At 41.3% G+C, this 23,172-nt stretch overlaps 1 protein-coding gene across 1 annotated transcript in view; it reads left to right on the forward strand.

Moving 5' to 3' along the window:
* Positions 1-23,172, forward strand: part of LOC140301431 (SH3 and multiple ankyrin repeat domains protein 2-like) — a 256,845-nt gene that overhangs the window by 63,253 nt on the left and 170,420 nt on the right. Inside the window, exons 3-5 of the mRNA XM_072379870.1 lie at positions 8,541-8,768; positions 17,280-17,483; positions 21,088-21,159. Of these exons, the coding sequence (XP_072235971.1) occupies positions 8,541-8,768; positions 17,280-17,483; positions 21,088-21,159 (504 nt within the window). The remainder of the gene's footprint in view (positions 1-8,540; positions 8,769-17,279; positions 17,484-21,087; positions 21,160-23,172) is intronic.

Here is a 23,172-nt window from a genome sequence, read left to right on the forward strand (position 1 = left end):
CACATGCACAAAAACAGCATCAATCAAACTGCAGAACTGCAGCTGCCAAAGAACGCAAGAGACACAGAGATCATCTTCACTGTGTGAGGTCGCCTCTTCGCTCGTCTTCAACATCTGCTTTCATCTCAGACTCTTATTGAAAGGACAGGAAAGGAAAGGAAAGGAGGGAAGGAAAGGAAAGGAAAGGAGGGAAGGAAAAGGAAATGGAAAGGAAAAGAAGAAAGGAAAGCAAAGGAAAAGGAAAAGAAGAAAGGAAAGGAAAGGAAAGGAGGGAAGGAAAAGGAAATGGAAAGGAAAGGAAAGGAAAGGAGGGAAGGAAAAGGAAAGGAAAGGGGGGAAGGAAAAGGAAAGGAAAAGGAAAAGAAGAAAGGAAAGCAAAGGAAAAGGAAAAGGAAAGAAGAAAGGAAAGGAAAGGAGGGAAGGAAAAGGAAATGGAAAGGAAAGGAAAGGAAAGGAGGGAAGGAAAAGGAAATGAAAGGAAAGGAAAGGAGGGAAGGGAAAGGAAATGGAAAGGAAAGGAAATGGAAAGGAAAGGAAAGGAAGGGAAAGGAAAGGAAAAGGAAAGGAGGGGAAGGAAAAGGAAAGGAAAGACAAGGTAAGGCAAGGAGAGGCGAGGCGAGGAAAGGAGAGGAGAGGAGAGGCAAGGAGAGGGAAGGAAAGGAGAGGAGAGGCGAGGCGAGGCGAGGCGAGGAAAGGAGAGGAAAGGAAAGGAAAGGAAAGGAAAGGCGAAGCAAGGAAAGGAAAGGAAAGGAAAGGAAAGGAAAGGAAAGGAAAGGAATGGAAAGGAATGGCGAAGCGAGGAGAGGAGAGGAAAGGAAAGGAAAGGAAAGGAAAGGAAAGGAAAGGAAAGGAAAGGAAAGGAAAGGAAAGGAAAGGAGAGGAGAGGAAAGGAAAGGAAAGGAAAGGAAAGGAGAGGAAATGAAAGGAAAGGATTGCACAAAGGCAGAGCAGTTATACGTGTGTCAGGGGTGTTTGTTTTCTGTGGCTATCAGCAATTTTAGTACTTAACAAGCTGAGAAGTGAAGTATGAACAAGTGAAAAGCTCCACACTTTAAGGCTTTAGAGGATGACACCTGAAAAAAACTGCGCTCACATGAGATTGTCTTTCATGTCTGATGAGTTGAAGTATCAAAGCAGAACCGGCACAGGCCAGAAGTGCAGCTTATAGGTTGAGCAGATCATGCAGTAAAATGTCAAGAATTTAGCCAGGTTGGGAAAAAACAGACAAAAGCGCTGACTGAAAGAGGGTCGGACACTTTCTTAAGTGTGTTTGATGTTGTCCTGTGACAGACTGCTGACGTATGAGGGCTTTGGGATGAAAACATCTCTGGATCACTGTGATGGTCACATTGTGGAGATGTGTTTCCATTTAATTTCCTAAATGTCTCATTTGAATGAACCAGTCTTCTAATAATAAGATCCAAAAGTCTCCAGGAAACAAAAAATAGATGCTTTGTTCTCACATTCGTCCGTTTTAGCTGAGAATGAATCCCTCATGTGACTGAGACTGGACTCAAACTCCTTTTTAAAGGTGCTTTTTGGGCGGGCAGCCAGGGAGGGATTAGGTCCTTCTGCTGCCTGGTGAACCCAAACCTCCCCTCAGAGCTTTGTCTTATAGAAGGATGTCAGTTACCAGAGGGATTCAGGACGCAGGGTCGTGTGGTTTCAAGGTTTTATTATAAACACACAAGACAGATCACGGCACTGCAGGGCGATCTCCCGGCAGCGCAAAAGAAAATAAATGATAATAAAATAAAAATAATAAAACGCCTAAACGCTCTCCTCCGTATCTGTGATGGAGAAGGAGCGCGGCTATGAAAGTTAAACATAAAGTCTCTCCAAAACTGGAGGAAAACAGAAATGTTATGAAGACTTTAACAAAACTAAGTCACGCTCTCAAAATGAGGCGGAATAAAACAAAACAGAGGCTCTATGAAACTTTAGCGATAACTAAAAGCTCTCCTTTAACGGAGGCGACTAGGAATAGTAACAACGAAAAATCTAAGGAAAAACAAAGCTATGAAACTTACCGTTACCATAAATAACTAAGGCTATGGAAGTAGAATAAATGACAAAATAAGACAGCACTGCAGGCTCGTGGAATCTGTGGGTTCAAGACAAGGCAGGTGGCTGGTAATGAAGCTCAAAAGGAGACAAAATACTGGCACAAGACAAGGGAAACAGACTATTTGAACACATGAGGGACCAAAGGGGAACAGGTGGAAACACTTTGGGAATCAGGGAAGACAAAGAGACGCATGACACGGGAGGAAGAGCAAGATACCCTAAACGAGAAGGGAAAGTTAGTGACTTTTCAAAATAAAACAGGAAATGACGAGACATGGAACGGAAAATGAACCGTGACAGATGTCCCCCATAGTAGCATCATGTGGGCCTAGAATCTGAAACATCAGGCTCAGTATTTCAGCTGTTGCTCTCTCTCTCTCTCTCTCTTCTGCTGCCATTAAAATAAAGGACCAAACTCAAACTTCAGCCCAATTTTGTTCATAGAGCCATTAAGAAATCAATGTTTGCAGACAAAGAATGTATTTATTCTGACTCCCGGCACTCATTCCATGCGCTCGCCGTACAGCGTGGCCGAACCCATTTCTGTCAGACGTTTTCATTCACCAGAACGGAGCTTTTTGCTCCCTCTTCTGTTCCTCTTTTAATAACACTCGCATACACACATTCAAGTCAAAGCAAATTACTGTGTTCATTACTGAGCTCCGCACACTCTCTCAGGCACTTAAAGACCTCAAGAAAGTCTCCAGAAGGTCTTTCAGCATTTCAATTACACCACTGAATGAAGTGAGAAATTAATCCACCGATGACACGAAATGGCCCGGTGACAACGGACTGTGAGACATTGTCAGTGTTAAAGTGGAGGTGCCATAATTTTGCACATGCACACATTAACTCTTTTAAAAGGAAGTGAAAGTAGCTGAAGCGAGCCGGTGATTTCAGCCCCTGGAAAAGTTTCTCAGATTCGATGGTGTTCTACAATAAAAACCAGGTTGATGTCACAGCTTCAGGCTGCAGAATCTATAGATAGATAGATAGATAGATAGATAGATAGATAGATAGATAGATAGATAGATAGATAGAAAGGTAGGTAGGTAGATAGATAGATAGATAGATAGATAGATAGATAGATAGATAGACAGACAGACAGACAGACAGACAGACAGACAGACAGACAGATAGATAGACAGATAGATAGACAGACAGACAGATAGATAGACAGATAGATAGACAGACAGACAGATAGATCAGGTTAATGAGGCTTATCTGTTGAAGCTGCTGGAATGATGCAATCTCACGAATACTGTCAATCATTCAGTGAAACTGAATGTCACCAGACTCAGATTCAGGCCGAGCTGCAGGACTGCATCAGGCCTTTCAGCACTTCTGCCTGAAATCTGCTCAGGAAAAGTCTCAGCAGTGCTTTGGAGTTTCTCTGATTTTGACCTCAGGTGTAAAAACAGAACATTTGATCAAGTTTTTCTGCGTATCTGTGCTTAATTTGTAAAACTAAATGTATATTAATCCATCAACATGTTCATTAATTATTTAAAATGGATTTTCTATGAATGAATTAGCTCGATGGATCCCAGGTACCCCTGCACAGGAGGTCTGGATGGGATCTCCACCTATAAGGGTCTGAGCCAGCTGCCTTCCTCAGGAAGGCTTCCTGCTTCCTTCTGATACCTCACCTGACCAGGTGGCTGGGGTCAGTCAGACTGTCAGGTCTCACAGAGGCTCTTAGGTTTTTGTACCTTGTCTTTTCACTTCCTGTTTTATTTTGAAACTAACAACTCCTCTGGTTTCAGATAACTTGTGTCTTATTGTCTTCCCTGATTCCCAAAGTGTTTCCCCCTGTTCCCCTTGGTTCCTCAGGTGTATTTAGTCTGTGTCTCGTTGCCAGTGTGTTGAATTTGTCTTTTGAGCGTTCTTCCTCCAGCCTCCAAAGTAACCAAAGCCTAAGTATCCAAATATTAATGATTTCCTCCTTGAGAGTGATTTTCTGTTGTAAGTTTTGCCATAGATTTAGTCAAGTGAAGTTTTTGTTTACCTTTTTCATTATCAGTAGTATCTCCGGTAGAGGAGTGTCTTTGATTTATAATTATAACTTTCATAGCAACTCCATTAGAAGGAGTCTCCTTTGGTTTATTGATTTGTTAAATTTCTATAGACAGTTCGGAGAGGGATAAGTTTATTTGTAAGATTTCTATAACCTTTTGTTTTGTCCTCCTAGCATGGAGACAACTTTCTTTAGATTTTATAGTCTCTCCATAGGTTATCAAGGAGAGTGAGTTAGGAATTTATAATCTATTACTTTGCACATCAAGTGACTATCATTATATAAATTATTATTATATTATTATTATATAAATCTGATTGATTCTACCCTGCATCTGCATCCAGTGCTTTCACGGATCGTGACACAGACCCAGTAATGGCACCGCTCCTCTTACTGATCTGAGCACTTGTTCATTGCCCTGATTTCATTTAATAGCCTAAATCAAAGCGTCAAAAATCTGTTTTAATAATTTGGTTAAGAACTAAACATTTCTATGCCTTGTCTCCCCATCATAGTTTAGGAGCTAAGGGCTATTTGAGGCACCCTGTAGGGCCAAGGGTCACAAAGTCCTCCTCCAGCTGTTGGAATATAGATCCTCTTCATGGAAAATAACTCCTTAGAAAGGATTACAATCCATTACACTCAGTCCTCCCAGCAGCCCCCTCTGTCCCTCCTACATTATCTCCTTATTCATCAGACATCCTGGTTTTTCACCGTGGAAGGTCGCAGGATGATGACCATCGCTGATGTCATGCAGTGCACAGCACATTCCCGTCATGGCTCCCACACAGCAGTTCACCTTTTACTCAGATCACTTTTACCTTCACAGTCTCATTTTGAATCATTTAAACCACTTTTACGATAATCGGTAATATAGTCAAAGAAGATTTCATCAATACACGAATAATGCATTAATAATATGGATAACATATGGGTGGTAGATGGAAGGAAGGAAGGATGGAAGGAAGGAAGGAAGGAAGGAAGGAAGGAAGGAAGGAAGGAAGGAAGGAAGGAAGGAAGGAAGGAAGGAAGGAAGGAAGGAAGGAAGGAAGGAAAGAAAGAAAGAAAGAAAGAAAGAAAGAAAGAAAGAAAGAAAGAAAGAAAGAAAGAAAGAAAGAAAGAAAGAAAGAAAGAAAGAAAGAAAGAAAGAAAGAAAGTTTTCTTTTTTATGCAAGCAGAACCTGGACTTCTGTTTTCCTTCCAAACTGCCGAACAGTGGGAGGTTTTTTCACTTTACCTTTAAAGTGAAGGAGGCTTGTTCTTGCAGTTCCAAGAGAAAATTGCACCTTTGCCTGCACTTATAAAACATGTCACCAACATGTGCCGCAGGTACTTATCTCCATAGGGGCTGTCATTTCAGAAAGTGTTGATTTAATCTGAAGTGAGCCCAATAAAAAGTCCTACAGTAATCAGGTTTCTCTCAACATCAGTCCTGATTGATTCTAGGTAGGCATTATTTCAGCACCTCCACATCTAATCTACTAATATTGCATATTGTCAGAACATTTATCCACAGACAGCCACGTGAAAACACTCATTTTAACACGTGACTCTCACCTGGAGTGCGGTTATAATTGGCCACATGCTGATTGCAGAAGTATTGAGGAAAATTGTAGATATTACAGTATGAAGTCCCCAGCAGGAGGCTGAACTGAAAAGTGTGCTAACTCTTTAGGTGAACCAGATGAATATCAGAGACAGAAACACAGCAGAGCTGCAGGCCTGCACTGAAGGTGGATAGAAAAGGTGACCTTCATCAGAAAGCTTTTTATCTGCAGCGTCCAGGTATCTGGGACGATGTCATGGCACAATGACAACCGCCTCGGCTAATGTGTGCCTGCATGAGCATCACAGATCTGGGCCATTTCAGCTGGCCCTGGAGCCTAAATCTCTCCTCTGGAATCTATGGGCTCTCCTGGTGAAGTTTGCTCTGCTACTGAAGTATTTTATATTGAATCGTGGGCCATTTATCGCTTTTTCTGGTGCAATGAAGCTGAAAAGAAATCATCACTTTGATGCACTTGGAGTGTTTTTGTCCTCGTTATCCAGCAGATTGTTTGTTAAAGAAACATTTCAGACACACATTGTTTGTAGGGCTGAGCGATTTTTTTCGATACCATGATATATATCGATTTGTTTTTTCACGATAAAATATCGATTTTTCAGCCACAAGTATCGATATTTTTTTTTTAAACAAACTTTATTGAAAAGTTAGACGTTACAATTAGTGAAAACACAGAACATTAACTTAATACAAAACAATTCTACAACATTATAACATTATACAGTGATAAATTAGTTAATAACAATGTTATATAAAGTGCAAAGCTCAGTGGCTTTGATGGCTTTTCTGTTTATAGACTGTAGGATTGTTGTAATTTATTGTTTGAGCTCCTTCTGAAAAATGAAAAAGATGGTTTTTGATTAGAGAATTTGGATTTGTGTTTATGGTATTTAGCAAGTAAAACAAGCAGGTTGATGATGTAATATTCACAACATAAACATGAGTCTGCGTACGCTGAAGACACATTTGTGACATTTTTGTTTGTTTACGTTTGTCTAGTAGTGTTGTCCTTCTGGTTCAAAGGTCAGATCACCGGTCCAATCAGCGATAATTCATGTCAAAACACACTGTCCCTTTAAAATCTTTCAGAATATGATGTGTATTAAATCGTATTGAATCGAATCGTATAAAATCGTATCGAATTGTTGACTAAATACTGTGTATCGTATCGTATCGTATCGTGTTGTGTCGTATTGTATAAAATCATATCGAATCGTTGGCTGAATACTGTGTATCGTATCGTATTGTATCGTATCGTGAGATTAGTCTATCGCTACAGCCCCAGTTGTTGGGCCATTTAACCTCTAATATGACAGGAACAGGATTAATTAAAAACATTTTACCTCTAAAACTTTAATATTAAGGCACATTAAATAGAAATAACTCTGGGGCTGCAACTAATAAGTATTGACACTTGATCATCTCCACTAATTTCTCTAATCTAATGGAGTAAAGGGCTGCAACTAACAAGTAATTTGAAATTAAACGTTCTTGATTTAATATTAAAAAGAATTTGATTTGCAATTCCTCAGTTGGACAAAATCACCAAATTCAAGATGTCACAATTCAAAAAGATTTGATCAATCCTCCTATTCGAGTTACTGGAGATAATTTATATAATTCTGGCTTCTCATCACCAGAAGACCTCAAAGCTTTGTTTCTATGGTAATTGTTCTTATATACCTGTTAATTCTGTTAATTCCTGTTAATATTAATTCTCTTTTTATGAGGCCTGTGAGTCACAGGGTCTACATGGTGGTAACAGTTGTCTTCCTGGATGACTGAGACTCTGCACAGACAGATAAACCAGTTAGTTAGTGGTTGGATGACAGTTGTTTGGAGGTCGTTTATGACAGCAGCGGCGGCATCTCGACTTCTCTGGGGAACATACACAAGTTCCTCAGAAAAGGGATGAATCGCATCATTGCTGTGTATTTATTTTGGGGGAATGCTTTATTTAGAGAACGATTACTATGAAGCTGAAAGAAGCTGTCAGTTTTCATTTACTGGGAATAAAACACTGACATATGGATACTGAACTGAACTCAAACCTCTGATTTTAGTGTTCATCACTGTCTCTACAAGTTGCTTCAGATCCATGTTAGCAGCACACAAAATGGACTTTTCAGCTGTGCATTTGGACATCGGATGCTGCAGCACATCTCAGTTAATATTCAAAGATTTCTTCATCTCTTGCACCAGGGATGGTCGAGTTCCAGGTCTGGATAAGACTTTTTGTTGATGAGAAAATGAGCGGGACCTCCTGTTGCTCTTCAGTTTCATTTAATTTCACTCTTGTTAATCAGTTTGAGTTCAAGATGTTGAGGTCAAACGTTTTCAGAGCTATCGCTTGTTGAAATTTAATTAATTGAAAATATTCAAACTTCAGCCTCTTACACACGGACCTGCTACAGTGAAACAATTAGAATTTTACACCTAAACAACTAGAAATGTGTTATTTCTGCTTCGATCTCTTGTGAAAGGACTCGGAGGAGCAGTGACTGATGAGATGTCACGTGTTTCATCGGCTCCCCCATAAATCATGTTGACACCTCAGTTTAATAGAGTGCAGTCACTTGACCTGTTATATTTTTAGTAGGAGCCCTTAGCTGCATGATATGTTTGCTTTCAGGTGCAGTTTTTCTCCTTCTGAATTTCTTTCACTCGCATGCAGTGAAGCCTAATGAAGTAAAGCCTCTTTCTGATGATGTTCAGTAAAATTTGCTCCTCGGGGACTAACAAACTAACAAGCCCAATCTTTCAGGGGTTCTCCAAAGCGACAGAAGGTGTCTAATGGCAGCAGGGGGAATTCTTAGATTTTAAGGCCTCGATTCTTTAATGAACGGTTTAAGTTTGTGAGTCTGACCTTTCTTCCCTCATTGTCTGGCCCAGCTGAATCCATCGGGCCTGCTGACTATGCCCCGGAGCCCCACCTCCAGCGAGGATGAGATGGCCCAGAGCTTTTCCGACTACTCAGATGACTGTGCCTCTGACAGCTCCCATGAAGAAACCATCTATGATACCATAAGGGCAACCGCTGAGACATCCCAGAACCACATGGACGACATTCACACAAACTCGATGGTGGTCCGAGTCCTCATCCCTGACCTCCAGCAGACGGTGAGCATCTGTGAGACGTCGGTGTAGAAGGAAGTGATGTGTGTGGGAAAATATGAACTAGCTTTATTTTGAATGAATGATGATCTTTTGAGACCTCACAGCCAGAGAGCTTTTTTTGGAAGCTGCTCAGAGCCTCTCTTCATACTGCAGAAGGTTGTGCTGCAGGCCCCTGTGGCATTTCAGTGGAAGGTTACAATCAGCGCTGGCGAGTATTAAAGTATATTTGAGTATGTCTGCAAAGTTGAGGGAGACTGGGAAATGGATGCATTTCTAGTTGGAAGGTTTTTGCAGGGACCCACACATGCTCCATGGCACTCTCTGCTAACTCAACCTCCAACAAGCTCTCGGGCATCATGGATCATTTCAACTGCTCATTTCCCTATTTGCCTGATTCTTTAGTTTCACATGTATATAAATGCATATAAAAAAAGAATATAGACATAAAAATAATATAAAAAATATATTTAAAAAACTCACAGAAGATAAAACACAATCACATAAATAGAGGATAAACCCATGACCTTTGCTGAAAGATAGAAAACAGTCCATAGTTTAGTTTTTAGTTAGTTTATTTTATAGTTTTATAGTTTTTTTCTGCTGTTATGATTTTATTTTAACATTTTCTCCTCATTTCCATTTATTTAAGTGCTGTCAGAGCAATCTTACATGTTATTATCTGTATCTAAAACCTATTTGTAGTTTATAAAGTAGGCTAATACAGTCATTTCTGGCCTATTTGTGTTCAGATGTGCAGACTTTAATGAGGTCTGACCAACAGGTTTCATATCACCTCTTTTCTGTGACAAAACGCAGTCGAGTGTGAACGTTATGTGTTAATATGAAGTCCGCACGGACGTGTGCGTATTCTTTTAATTTGTTTCCTGGAGGGTATTGATCCCTCAGAAAAATAATGTGATGGTAAATAGCTGCAGGGCTGACGTGAGATTCTGTAGATCTTGGAAATGAATGAGTACATTTTCATGTGTGGATGCAGCATCATTTAATAACCAACTGAAGAATGCAATATTAGGCTGCTGATCAGTACATATCGCAGTCAACTGTGGCTTTAGAACCCTAAAACTGTGAAGTGTAATGTTGTGATGCAGCTTATAACAATTCAGTTTTATTTATAAAGCACCAAATTACAACAAATGTCATCTCAAGGCACTTCAATAATACGGTCCAATTCAAGCCAATTAGAGTCCAATTCATAGTAATCATAATCCAATCAAATCCAATTAATTAATTTCAAAATGAATCCAATTTATTCATACAGAGCCAATTCAAAAACAATTTTCCAGCTCAGGAAACCAACAGATTTCACTGAAACTTCTCTCTGATCCTGAGCTGCACGAAGCGACTGTGGAGAGAAAAAACTCCTTTTAACAGGAAGAAACCTCCATCAGAACCAGAATCAGGAAGGGTCCATCTGCCTGGACCAGCTGGGGGCTGAGAGGACAGGAAAGAGGGGACAACAAGCAGCGTAACACCAGGCCAGAGACACCTGCTGAGAGAGAGAAACACAAGTTAATGACAGCAATGATGTCATCTGTACACGGAGGGAGGAGAGGTGCATCATGGGAGCTCCCCCAGCAGGCTGGGCCTATAGCAGCAGAACTATGGGATGTTTCAGGCTCACCTGAGCCATCCCTAACTATAAGCTTTATCAGAAAGGAAAGTTTCAGCCTGATCTTAAAGGTAGAGAGGGTGTCTGCTTCCTGAAGCCAAACTGGCAGCTGGTTCCACAGAGAGGGGCCTGATAACTGAAGGCTCTGCCTCCCATTCTGCTTTTAGGGGCCTGATAACTGAAGGCTCTGCCTCCCATTCTGCTTTTAGGGGCCTGATAACTGAAGGCTCTGCCTCCCATTCTGCTTTTAGGGGCCTGATAACTGAAGGCTCTGCCTCCCATTCTGCTTTTAGGGGCCTGATAACTGAAGGCTCTGCCTCCCATTCTGCTTTTAGGGGCCTGATAACTGAAGGCTCTGCCTCCCATTCTGCTTTTAGGGGCCTGATAACTGAAGGCTCTGCCTCCCATTCTACTTTTAGGGGCCTGATAACTGAAGGCTCTGCCTCCCATTCTGCTGTTAGGGGCCTGATAACCGAAGGCTCTGCCTCCCATTCTGCTTTTAGGGGCCTGATAACTGAAGGCTCTGCCTCCCATTCTGCTTTTAGGGGCCTGATAACTGAAGGCTCTGCCTCCCATTCTGCTTTTAGGGGCCTGATAACTGAAGGCTCTGCCTCCCATTCTGCTTTTAGGGGCCTGATAACTGAAGGCTCTGCCTCCCATTCTGCTTTTAGGGGCCTGATAACCGAAGGCTCTGCCTCCCATTCTGCTTTTAGAGGCCTGATAACCGAAGGCTCTGCCTCCCATTCTGCTTTTAGGGGCCTGATAACTGAAGGCTCTGCCTCCCATTCTGCTTTTAGGGGCCTGATAACTGAAGGCTCTGCCTCCCATTCTGCTTTTAGGGGCCTGATAACTGAAGGCTCTGCCTCCCATTCTGCTTTTAGGGGCCTGATAACTGAAGGCTCTGCCTCCCATTCTGCTTTTGGAACAGCTTCTAACAACAAGACTAGTTTATTCACTTTAAACCAGAAATGAACCTGCTATGAAAAGACTTTTCCATGGTCACATGGAAAGTATTTACATGAAAAAACCACATCCATTCTTTTACTTTTTTTAACCCGCTTTGGAAGCAGAAAGCTTCTGAAATTCATTAGTATAAAACAGTACAGATTAAACAGATTAGAAACTTTGGATGTTTAATATGATTGGATCATTTGTACAGTGGGAATCGTGCTTTATTACCTGCTCACTGTGCCTTTAATGAAGCCCCAAGTGTGCTATATTAATGCTATAGGGTCACAGTGTGGTGCATTGTTCCTCTGAAGCTCCCGTGGGCCCTATATACAGCAGCAGCATGCTACACCCCCACTGATTTGGTACAGGAGGACATGTACTGTAAGTGTCAGTGGCTATTTCTTTACTGTCATTCCCAGAGAAGGTTTTATCATCAAAGAGCAGCAGTGCCTTTGAGGGTGAGCAGCTAGAGGTGCTGCAGTGGTCTGCAGAGTAGTTTGACCGTGGGCTAATGCAGCTTTGCACAGTAACTCTTTGTTGAACGTGTTTATGTCCTTTGGGACTGACATGTGTTTCATATAGTGTTACATCCTAAGTCCATGTGCAGGGAGAATGAAACGGAGGACGAAAAGGAGAGATGCTGGCAGGGTGTTTGCCACCTCATATCCATGGGCTCCTTCATTCTGACCTCTGGTTTTCTTCTGGGATGCTCTTTTTCACTCAATTCTGTCCCAATGCTGCTCATACAAGGACCGAAAGGACCAGCATTAACACTTCAGCTCTCAGAAACTTTCTAAATAGCACATATTAATTGACAAAAGAAATCGTGTGTGTTTGCGTAATCACGGGAAGCTGGTATGGTGCTGACCTCGAGATGAACCCATGAAACTCTGCTGTAACGGTATTATATGCGAGCTCACATATGCTTTAAGCTCGTCCACATGTGTGCACTAATGCTGCTGATTGTGCATTCATCACTGAGCACTCAGTGGTGCCACTTGATCACATGATTGAGTCATTCAGTCCACTTGGAAATCAAACTCAGCTGAATAATTCAGACACACATTCAGCATCAGAGTCTGGCCTCCAACTGCAGCTTTAATGTGTTCGAGTCAGTGAGAGGGAAGAGGGAAGAGCATTTGATGTTAACTCACTGGCAGTTTTCCACGATTTCTATACATTACATTATATTAATTAATACTGCGGTTTGCTGTCAGTACTTTAAATGTTTGAACATCCATCCTTTTTAGGTTCAGGCTGTTCAGGGGCTATTCTAGAGGTTCTGGTTTGACCCTGAACAGGTCGCAGGTCCATCACAGGGCCAGTACAGACGCTGAATGACATATGATGATATATGGCCATGATTGAAAATCATCAATTAACCTGAAATGTATGTTACTGGACAACTTTTGCGACTTTGGGCCAAAAATCTAAGTCCTTGTAGCTCTGTTCCCTCCACAGGTAAAGTTTAAATTTCATCTAATTTCATCAGTCCCACACCTCCATACCTGTTCCTTCACACGTTTCATTCTTGCTTTCCTTTTTCCACTCACCTGTGAATGATTAGGGTTAGAATTAGGGCTGCACAATTAATCGTATTTTGATCACGATTTTGGAGGCCAACAATCAAATGAACCTGATCGTCAACGATATTTACATTGAACCAGTAGTCCACCAACCACCAGGGGGCGACAGCACGGTTAAGGCTTCATTAATCTGCCTGAATAACAAGCGCGCAGTTAGACAGCCTGCAGGCAGCCAGTTAAACAGTCTATGAGTCAGTGCCTCGAAACGGAGCGACTTCCATTGTCTGGACTTGTTTCGGATTCAGGGCAAGTGACGTTAAACAAGAACAAGTTATTTGCAAAGAGTGTTCACAAACCTAAATATGAGGAATGCATGAAGGCCAAAGCTAATGTAATTCCCTAAATCCGTGTCCAGCACCAACCCAGACAACCATTACAGCAGCAGAACCTGGCAGAACCCGATCCATCTACCTCCCAAAGACATGCAGGAATAACAGACGCCATATCTTTTTATTTGGCCAAAGACGTGTCCGATCAATACAGTTAGTACTTTAAAATGTTAAATTATTGGGTTTTTGTTTTTATTTTGCATTATTTATCATTTATTCCAATTTAAAGTTTAATTTTTCACTAAAAATTGTTGGCACATTGTTTGTTTATAAATGGTGAAATAAAAATACATGTTTTTCCAGATGAATGATTAATAATCGTGTTTTCAGTATTGATCAGAATAATCGTGATAATGATTTTGGTCATAATCGTGCAGCCCTAGTTAGAGTTAGTGTACATGATTAGGCCTAAACATTACTAAAATGACTCCACAGCCATAGGTTACAACCTCACAATTTACATTATAGACGAATGTGTGCATCACGTGTTTAAAAACTGAATTTTCATACTGTGAGATGAAGCCGGAGCTCCTGGACAAAACCCACAAAGGCATAGACAGAACGTGCAAACTCCACATAGAAAAGATTTGAACCTTTTTCATTCTTTTTCAGCTGTTACGCCAACAAGCTGCTAATCTAAAATGTTAAAAAACACATTCCTCTCAGTGAGAAAACCCACTAAACCAATTAAAATCTACTTTTAATTGGAAAGTGCTAAATCAGAATTCAGTCCTGCATGAAATGAGTCGTTGCAGGTATTTATGGGGATCCAGCTCTAATTGTCACGATGTGAACACATGATGATTATCAAGACTGGGGCTGCAACAGTGGAGGCAGCTCGCTTCCTTCACAGAAAAACACGTTTACGTCTATTACGTCTCACATGGAGGTTCTGAAACTAACAACAACAGAGATTCGGCCATTTTTACTGTCTTTAAAACAACTGGCAGGTCACTCTCAGTCCCGCTGTGTGTGGCCGATATCCGCAGTCCAATAAGAAGTAGTAAGCGAGACTAATTATCTCAGAGAGTTGAGATTATCAGAGGCTGCTATTCAACCCCCTGCAGGTCACAATAACTCCAGTTCTGTGTAGAAAACTGAGGGAAAACACTCTTCCGCTGGCAGTGGGAAAGGATTTGTTTGGTCTTATTTAGCCAGTGTATCTGCTTAAAAAAACCTGTTTAATCAAAAACTTTCAGTGTTCTACATGAATTCTGGGTTTGTACAAACAGAAATGTGAAAGTGAGAGTCCTCCACCATCATGTCTTTCAATGGAAAATGGAGATGGCAGTCAGTCGTGGGCAGTACTGTAGTACTCACTTCTAGTCCAGTATTTCCACTTCTAAATCCTGCTCATGTGCACAATCTTCAATGCTGTTCTGCAGGTGAAATTTATGAATATAATTATACTAAAGATGAATCACCCAAACAATCAGCTGTTTCTGGAGACTCGAAAAGACTCGATTGGTCCATAGACGAGCAGTGCTTTAGTGTTTCAGTGTGTGTTGGGTTTTTAGTTGTGGCTGCTGTAAGAAATGAGGATTAATTCCCTATAATTATGTAGTTGCTGCACTTCAGAAGCCCGTAATGATTTTAAAATCAGTACCAAGTCGGTTCCACGCTGCTGATATTGTAAAATGAATCTATATATCGGAGAATAAACTGATTTCACTTTGATTTGTTGGGAGATTGAGGTGATTTCCATGTTATTATGAGACACCGTCAGAGCTGAATGTTGTTGAATGTGAAGGTAAAAGTTTACCAGCTTTGTGCAGCTGGCAGATATTCTCTTACTACTTTGATTTCTACTGTTTTCTCTGAACTTAATTTCCCGGCTGAGGGTGACGCAGTCATGAATGCACCTTGCTTCAGATGAGGGCAAAGTGGACTGTACCAAGTATTTTGGGATGGGGGACGGGGGTCTGTTTATGTAGTTTGATTCCCACCAGACCTTTATGGGGGCATATCATCTCTAATCAAGACACATTCACAAATATCGCACTGCTCTCTCTCAAAACTCTGCCCTCACACTCCAAAACCTCCTGCTTGCATGTCAGTGTATTCTACTTCTACCTTCAAGTCTCCTGCACTCAAGCTCGAGCTCTTCCTCTCACACTCAGACTCCTTCTGTGCTCTCACAAAAATCTTGCTCTTGGAGTTGTTTTCTACGGTGTCCCAGAAGGGTCGACGCAGCACAAAAGCCACAAAAAAGCCAAGTTTTGTGCAAATTCAACCCTGAATCAGGACTGATGTCAATGACATTTTAGTTTGAATTGTCTCTTTAATGATTCCCTGCTTTGTCCAAAGTAGTTTGACCATAAAGTATTTGAAGCGATTGTTTGGGTGGTTTCAGCCTTTTGTTTGTCCCTCTTTTTGTGTCATTTGTTTTATTTGAATTGATGGAAATGAACAGCAAAAAGCTGAGCTCTGGACCTTGTTCCCGGACTGCTCTGCTCATTTTGGTTCTTCAAACCTGATTAACAGGTAAATGCTTACCCCAACAAGATGGAGAAACTGTGTTTATTCCTTAATGGGGAACTCCGGTATTTTTAAACCTTATTTCTGGCATGAAATACGTTCATCTGCTCACTGAGAACAGTTTGGTGAAAGTCGGCGTCCTTCGGAAGATATTTAGATAACTGGAGATCCATATAACGGAGTGAACGGGGCTTAGAGGATGCAGCCTCTAAATAAGGCATTATCTGTCTTTATTTCACCAATACTTTAAGAAGAATGAATGAATGAACGTGTGCTATAGCTCTGTTAGCTCATAGCTGCTGTGTTGTTGTTATTGGCGGCTATCGGGGGGCTATAGAGGGCTTTCTACACACTGGGATGACGTCATCGACGCCCTCCTGCAGCACAGCTCATTCACTCCGGTAAGAACGTCCATCTTACTCAAAGTCGTCGTTCACGTTGTCAAAATCTGATAAATATCCTGCCATGTTGCACAAAACTATCAGCAGCAAACTCTGTGTGAAGTTAGCCGACTGTCACAGAGCACGGAGTGAATAAATTGTGCTGCAGGGGGGCGTCGATGATGTCATCCCAGTAGATGAGTGTGTAGAAAGCCTCTATAAGCCCCCCGATAGCCGCCAATAACAACAACACAGCAGCTATGAGCTAACAGAGCTATAGCACACGTTCATTCATTCATTCTTCTTAAAGTATTGGTGAAATAAAGACAGATAATGCCTTATTTAGAGGCTGCATCGTAGAAATCCCTCCGTTAGCTCTCCTATAGCTGCAAGTAGCCACATAACAGCAGCTATGAGCTAACAGAGCTATATCTCTCACACTGCCTCTAAAGTGGCAAACTGAGCTCCTGTTGAGGGCAGCAATAGAGTGAGTTAATGGAAATTTGCCACTGTACCGAACCATTAGGCTAATTGGAGGCCCGGTCAGTCCAAACAGCCCCATCAGATGCCAAACATCTGGCTCTGTATACGTTCATCTCTGCCCACTTCACGCCAGGCGGGAGGATTATTTAGCTGCCCGTCGCTTCAGACTCCGGAAGACGCCGGACTGAATCTGGGGCTTGCACCCATAACCCTCTCTTACTCAGGCGAAGCCAGAAATGTAGCATCGTGTTTTTCATTTTTGTTTTTCTCCTCACGGCAGGAACCCAGAAACAGGGAAATCAAGGGGCCAAAAAGGTTGTTCCAGTTACATCCTCAGCATGAAAATGGCCCTTTTTAGCATGTTGTCACAATAAAGCTAAACAGCTTGGAGCTGATGTCTAGCACCCGAGGCTTATTTGTAGTATCTGGAACAGGGTTTATTATTAAAGCGCCAATTTGGATGTGTCTGAGCTGTTCTGATTGGCACCATTGTCCTATGATTCCATACTACAGCAGCCTTTGTCCCAATTTATCTGCATCAGTGCACAGCTGATACGTCTGTTTCAAGCTGATAATGTTGTGACTTTTCTGAGATTATTTCTTTTGTAATGACTGCTGTCCTTCTCCTCTCACTCTTTTCCATTCTCTCCTCCTCTTCACTCTCCAAACTCAAACAGAAATGCATGCGATTCAATCCAGACGCGACAGTTTGGGTTGCCAAGCAGCGGATCCTGTGTACGCTTAATCAGACCCTGAAAGATGTGCTCAATTATGGGCTGTTCCAGCCAGCGAGTAATGGAAGGGATGGCAAGTTCCTGGATGAAGAACGCATCCTCCGGGAGTATCCACAGCCAATCAGCAAGGGCGTCCCATGTTTGGAGGTAAACGATGGCCAGTCCGACACGTTAGAATGTACATTAATAGAGTCGCAGCTGCAGAACATCATAGCACTTAAACTTCTTTCCCAGTTCCCACGTAAGTCATGGTAAAGTGTCGGGAAAATTCTCTCAAAATTAGGCTCAGAGTCGCTGGATACGATTAACACAAAACATTTATTTCTTGCAAGAAAGAGACAAGTCTGCACAACCTGTCAGGAAACTGCTCAGAGTTGTCTGCCCAACAAAATGGTGCTATTGCTATTTATATTGTTTATGCTTGCTGGCCACACATTATGGGGAATGTTATGGGAAAAGGCGCTTTTCTCACCATTTAATATTATGGGAAGGGACGTTCAAAGTTATGGGAAAAGGCATTTCTCGCCATTTAATATTATGGGAAGGGATGTTCAATGTTATGGGAAAAGGCATTTCTCGCCATTTAATATTATGGGAAGGGACGTTCAATGTTATGGGAAAAGGCATTTCTCGCCATTTAATATTATGGGAAGGGACGTTCAAAGTTATGGGAAAAGGCATTTCTCGCCATTTAATATTATGGGAAGGGACGTTCAAAGTTATGGGAAAAGGCATTTCTCGATATTTAGTATTATGGGAAGGGACGTTCAATGTTATGGGAAAAGGCATTTCTCGATATTTAGTATTATGGGAAGGGACGTTCAAAGTTATGGGAAAAGGCATTTCTCGCCATTTAATATTATGGGAAGGGACGTTCAAAGTTATGGGAAAAGGCATTTCTCGCCATTTAATATTATGGGAAGGGACGTTCAAAGTTATGGGAAAAGGCATTTCTCGCCATTTAATATTATGGGAAGGGAAGTTCAAAGTTATGGGAAAAAGCATTTCTCGCCATTTATTATTATGGGAAGGGACGTTCAATGTTATGGGAAAAGGCATTTCTCGCCATTTAATATTATGGGAAGGGACGTTCAAAGTTATGGGAAAATGCATTTCTCGCCATTTAATATTATGGGAAGAGACGTTCAATGTTACGGGAAAAGGCATTTCTCGCCATTTAATATTATGGGAAGGGACGTTCAATGTTATGGGAAAAGGCATTTCTCGCCATTTAATATTATGGGAAGGGACGTTCAATGTTACGGGAAAAAGCATTTCTCGCCATTTAGTATTATGGGAAGGGACGTTCAATGTTATGGGAAAAGGCATTTCTCGCCATTTAATATTATGGGAAGAGACGTTCAATGTTATGGGAAAAGGCATTTCTCGCCATTTAATATTATGGGAAGGGACGTTCAATCTTATGGGAAAAGGCATTTCTCGCCATTTAATATTATGGGAAGGGACGTTCAATGTTACGGGAAAAGGCATTTCTCGCCATTTAATATTATGGGAAGGGACGTTCAATGTTATGGGAAAAGGCATTTCTCGCCATTTAATATTATGGGAAGGGACGTTCAATGTTACGGGAAAAGGCATTTCTCGCCATTTAATATTATGGGAAGGGACGTTCAATGTTACGGGAAAAGGCATATCTCGCCATTTAGTATTATGGGAAGGGACGTTCAGTGTTATGGGAAAAGGCATTTCTTGCCATTTAATATTATGGGAAGGGACGTTCAATGTTATGGGAAAAGGCATTTCTCGCCATTTAATATTATGGGAAGGGACGTTCAATGTTATGGGAAAAGGCATTTCTCGCCATTTAATATTATGGGAAGGGACGTTCAAAGTTATGGGAAAAGGCATTTCTCGCCATTTAATATTATGGGAAGGGACGTTCAATGTTATGGGAAAAGGCATTTCTCGCCATTTAATATTCTGGGAAAGACGAGTTCAAAGTTATGGGAAAAGGCATTTCTCGCCATTTAATATTATGGGAAGGGACGTTCAATGTTACGGGAAAAGGCATTTCTCGCCATTTAATATTATGGGAAGGGACGTTCAATGTTACGGGAAAAGGCATTTCTCGCCATTTAATATTCTGGGAAAGACGAGTTCATGCAGTCAAAACACTTTTGCTTGATACATAGTATTCTGAGAATAGAAAAGTTGGGGAGGAGACCTCCCACCATCACATAAACTGTTATTCTTGCAGATTTTCTCATAGTATAACTATATAATTTTTCTAACATAAAGTCAAAATTAGTACATTTAAGGATAAAAAAGACTGCATTTGCCTTTTAAACCAGTTCTTTTCACTCAAACAGTAGGTTCTGTTGCACTAAAGCAGACATTTCTGCAGCTCTTATGACTTTGCTCTGTATCATTCCTGTCTGACTCCATAATTATGCTATCAGGACTCTATGGAGTCAGACTGCTGGCTGATTCCTGGTTCTTTGTGTGCAAAAACACTTTTTTACCATCCATTTGTATCTAATTCATATAATCTCCTGAGTGTTGTGTCAGGGAAAAACATCTGATTAGAGTATTATGACTTATAAATGACTGAGAACCTGAAAATATCTAAATTCTTATCAGTATGAATCGGTAAAAATGCTACTGTGTGCAGATCTCATATCTCGGGTCAGTTATATTGAATTTCTCACCTCCGATCGTGCTTATTTTCACAGTTCAGTAATTTAATTAGTCATTTTACACTTTGTTTGGGTTGTTTCTCTGATAACCTAATGCTCGGGGTCCAGATTTTAGACTCCATGATGACCCTGAGTGTGTAGAACATGATTAGTTAACCATGTTTCTGGAACTTGATTAGATAAACCACTACCCTGAATCAGCAGGGAGTTGCTAAAACTTTCAGCCTGCAGTTGAAGCTTTTTGTGGGTTGTTTCCCTTCCCTGATGTCAGGTTTGATGGAGCAGATTTTTGACAGTTGATGTTACTTCATCGATGTTGCGCTGCTGTCTGAAGTAGCCTAATTATTCCTCATTACCTCATTACCTTTCTGTGTGTGTGATTTGAACAGCTCTTAAACATAGCTGCTTCGGCATAGCTATTATCTTTAGATGTCTGTCATTACGGTTTGTATCATCCTTTGTGTTAAAAATTCCTAGATCGACTGGAAACTGCAGAGAACTGCAGGAGGATGACTCACATTTAGACTTTAGCTGTTAAAATGAATCTGAACGTAGATTAGTTGATTTCAGCATTTCATTACAGTCTACTGGTCCTGATTGTCATGATCCTTGACTGTTTCCCTCAGTTCCTGTTAGTCTCCGGTTCCACCCCCATCTCCCGTGTTAATTATCCTCAGTAATCATTCTCTCCACAGCATTTAGTCTCCTGTTTTCCTCTCATTCTTTGTCAGATCCTCGCCGTTACACCCGCAGTATAATACTTGCGTATTCTCGAGTTTTTCCGTGTTTCCAAGTTCCCTCCCGAGTTTTTGCAGAGTTCAGTTTTGTTTTCCCTCTTGTGCATTTTCTAGTTTTTCTCCAGCGTTGCTGTGATTTAGATTTTCGGAATAAATCTTTTGAAATTGAAGGTCTGGGTCCTTCCTTCCTTCCTTCTTGTACCAACGATACCGACACAGATACCATGACAGTGATGAAATGCGCCGCTGAATTAGTGAAACATCTCAGGCTGGAGCTTAGAGGGAAATGTTATTAGTTCCCAAACTTACCCTCTTCATAGTGTATCATAGCAATTCATAATTTCCTCTCCTCAACAGTTCCGCTACAAGAGCAGAGTGTACAGACAACCCAACGTTGATGAGAAACAGATCGCCAAACTCCACACAAAGGTAAGTATTTCACAGAGAGAACACAGCAACACTAAGTGCCTGAATAAGACTAAAGATTGAGGAATCAGACTCCCACAGATTGCATTTTTTATTCACTCTTCTATTTGTATGATAATGTTTGTCCTCCAAAAAGCACTCAGGAGGTTGCAAATAACTTATCACAGTATCAGAAGAGCCAGCTGCGACTCCAAGCAGAAACCGGCGATGCAAATATAGCAACACGTGTATTACAGCTGGATTCTGGCTCCGAGTAGCATGCATCATTTCCTGTGTTTGCATCAAATTATCTGTTAACTTCTCCCAAGCACAGAAATATGGAGGAGAGGGATAAAACACACTGTTTACCATGAGATCTCTGCCTGAAACTGGGTGCTTCAAATGATGGAAGAGGCAGCAGAATCTCTTCTGTTTGCAGCTGATGTGGACTGTTCTTTCTCCGACTGGGTTCTCATGAAGTGGGAAACGTTGACAACTGCAGGACACAAACTAGCAAAGCATGAGCAGCTGGACAGACAAAGTAATTCATGAAAAGGATGTCACACTTCCACCCACCTCCTGGTCCTGGAAGTGCAGCGTGAACACCACCCGAATTCCATTTAATATTGTGGGAAGGGACGTTCAATGTTATGGGAAAAGGCATTTCTCGCCATTTAATATTATGGGAAGGGACGTTCAAAGTTATGGGAAAAGGCATTTCTCGCCATTTAATATTATGCGAAGGGACCTTCAATGTTATGGGAAAAGGCATTTCTTGTCAATTAATATTATGGGAAGGGACGTTCAATGTTATGGGAAAAAGCATTTCTCGCCATTTAATATTATGGGAAGGGACGTTCAAGTTATGGGAAAAAGCATTTCTCGCCATTTAATATTATGGGAAGGGACGTTCAAGTTATGGGAAAAGGCATTTCTCGCCATTTAATATTATGGGAAAAGGCATTTCTCTCCATTTAATATTATGGGAAGGGACGTTCAAGTTATGGGAAAAAGCATTTCTCGCCATTTAATATTATGGGAAGGGACGTTCAAAGTTATGGGAAAAGGCATTTCTCGCCATTTAATATTATGGGAAGGGACGTTCAAAGTTATGGGAAAAGGCATTTCTCGCCATTTAATATTATGGGAAGGGACGTTCAAAGTTATGGGAAAAGGCATTTCTCGCCATTTAATATTATGGGAAGGGACGTTCAATGTTGCTTCAAATGATGGAAAAGGCAGCAGAATCTCTTCTGTTAGCAGCTGATGTGGACTGTTCTTTCTCCGACTGGGTTCTCATGAAGTGGGAAGCGTTGACAACTGCAGGACACAAACTAGCAAAGCATGAGCAGCTGGACAGACAAAGTAATTCATGTCACACTTCCACCCACCTCAGTCTGAGTGTCTGCTGGGCTCCTGGAAGTGCAGCGTGAACACCACCCGAATTACAGTCTCACACCAGAGGTGCTGCCAAAATGAGACACAGATACTACCAGTAAAACAGAGCTCTGGAGCAGATTGAAATATCTATTCTATCCCTGCATCTTACCTGTCAGTGTGGCTTATTTTGGTGCTGTTTTTACTGTAGTCTGCACCCTCATTCCACCTGTTCCCTGTCCCCAAATTGAAATGGATTTATATAATAAATTGGAGAGTTTAGCCTCTTCATTGTTTAAGGCAACCCTGGCCGACAAATACTGTAAACCTGCTGTGCAGCCAGAGCTCTAATGTGTCTGGCAGCTCTCTTACCGAAGCTGTCTGACGGCTGCTCTAATTCTGCATCCGAACGCTAAACACTAAAGATCAGAAACTAGAAAAGGAAATGAAGGACAGCAACACAGGCTCTAAAATATGGAACAGGGAGATTAACACAAGTTTCCAAAAGTATTTCATTAGAAAAAGCGATGCTTCTGTACAGTCTGTTTCTATTAAAGCATTATTTATTCATTTATTTACTTATTTACTTTGGTTTTGTCCAACTTTCAGTCACTAATCCTGTTATCTGTGCAATCTGGTGCCTTGCGGTTGGCTGAAACT

The sequence above is a fragment of the Leuresthes tenuis genome, unplaced genomic scaffold, assembly GCF_036924035.1.
Source record: "Leuresthes tenuis unplaced genomic scaffold, fLeuTen1.0.hap1 SCAF_2, whole genome shotgun sequence".
NCBI classification, from domain to species: Eukaryota; Metazoa; Chordata; class Actinopteri; order Atheriniformes; family Atherinopsidae; genus Leuresthes; species Leuresthes tenuis.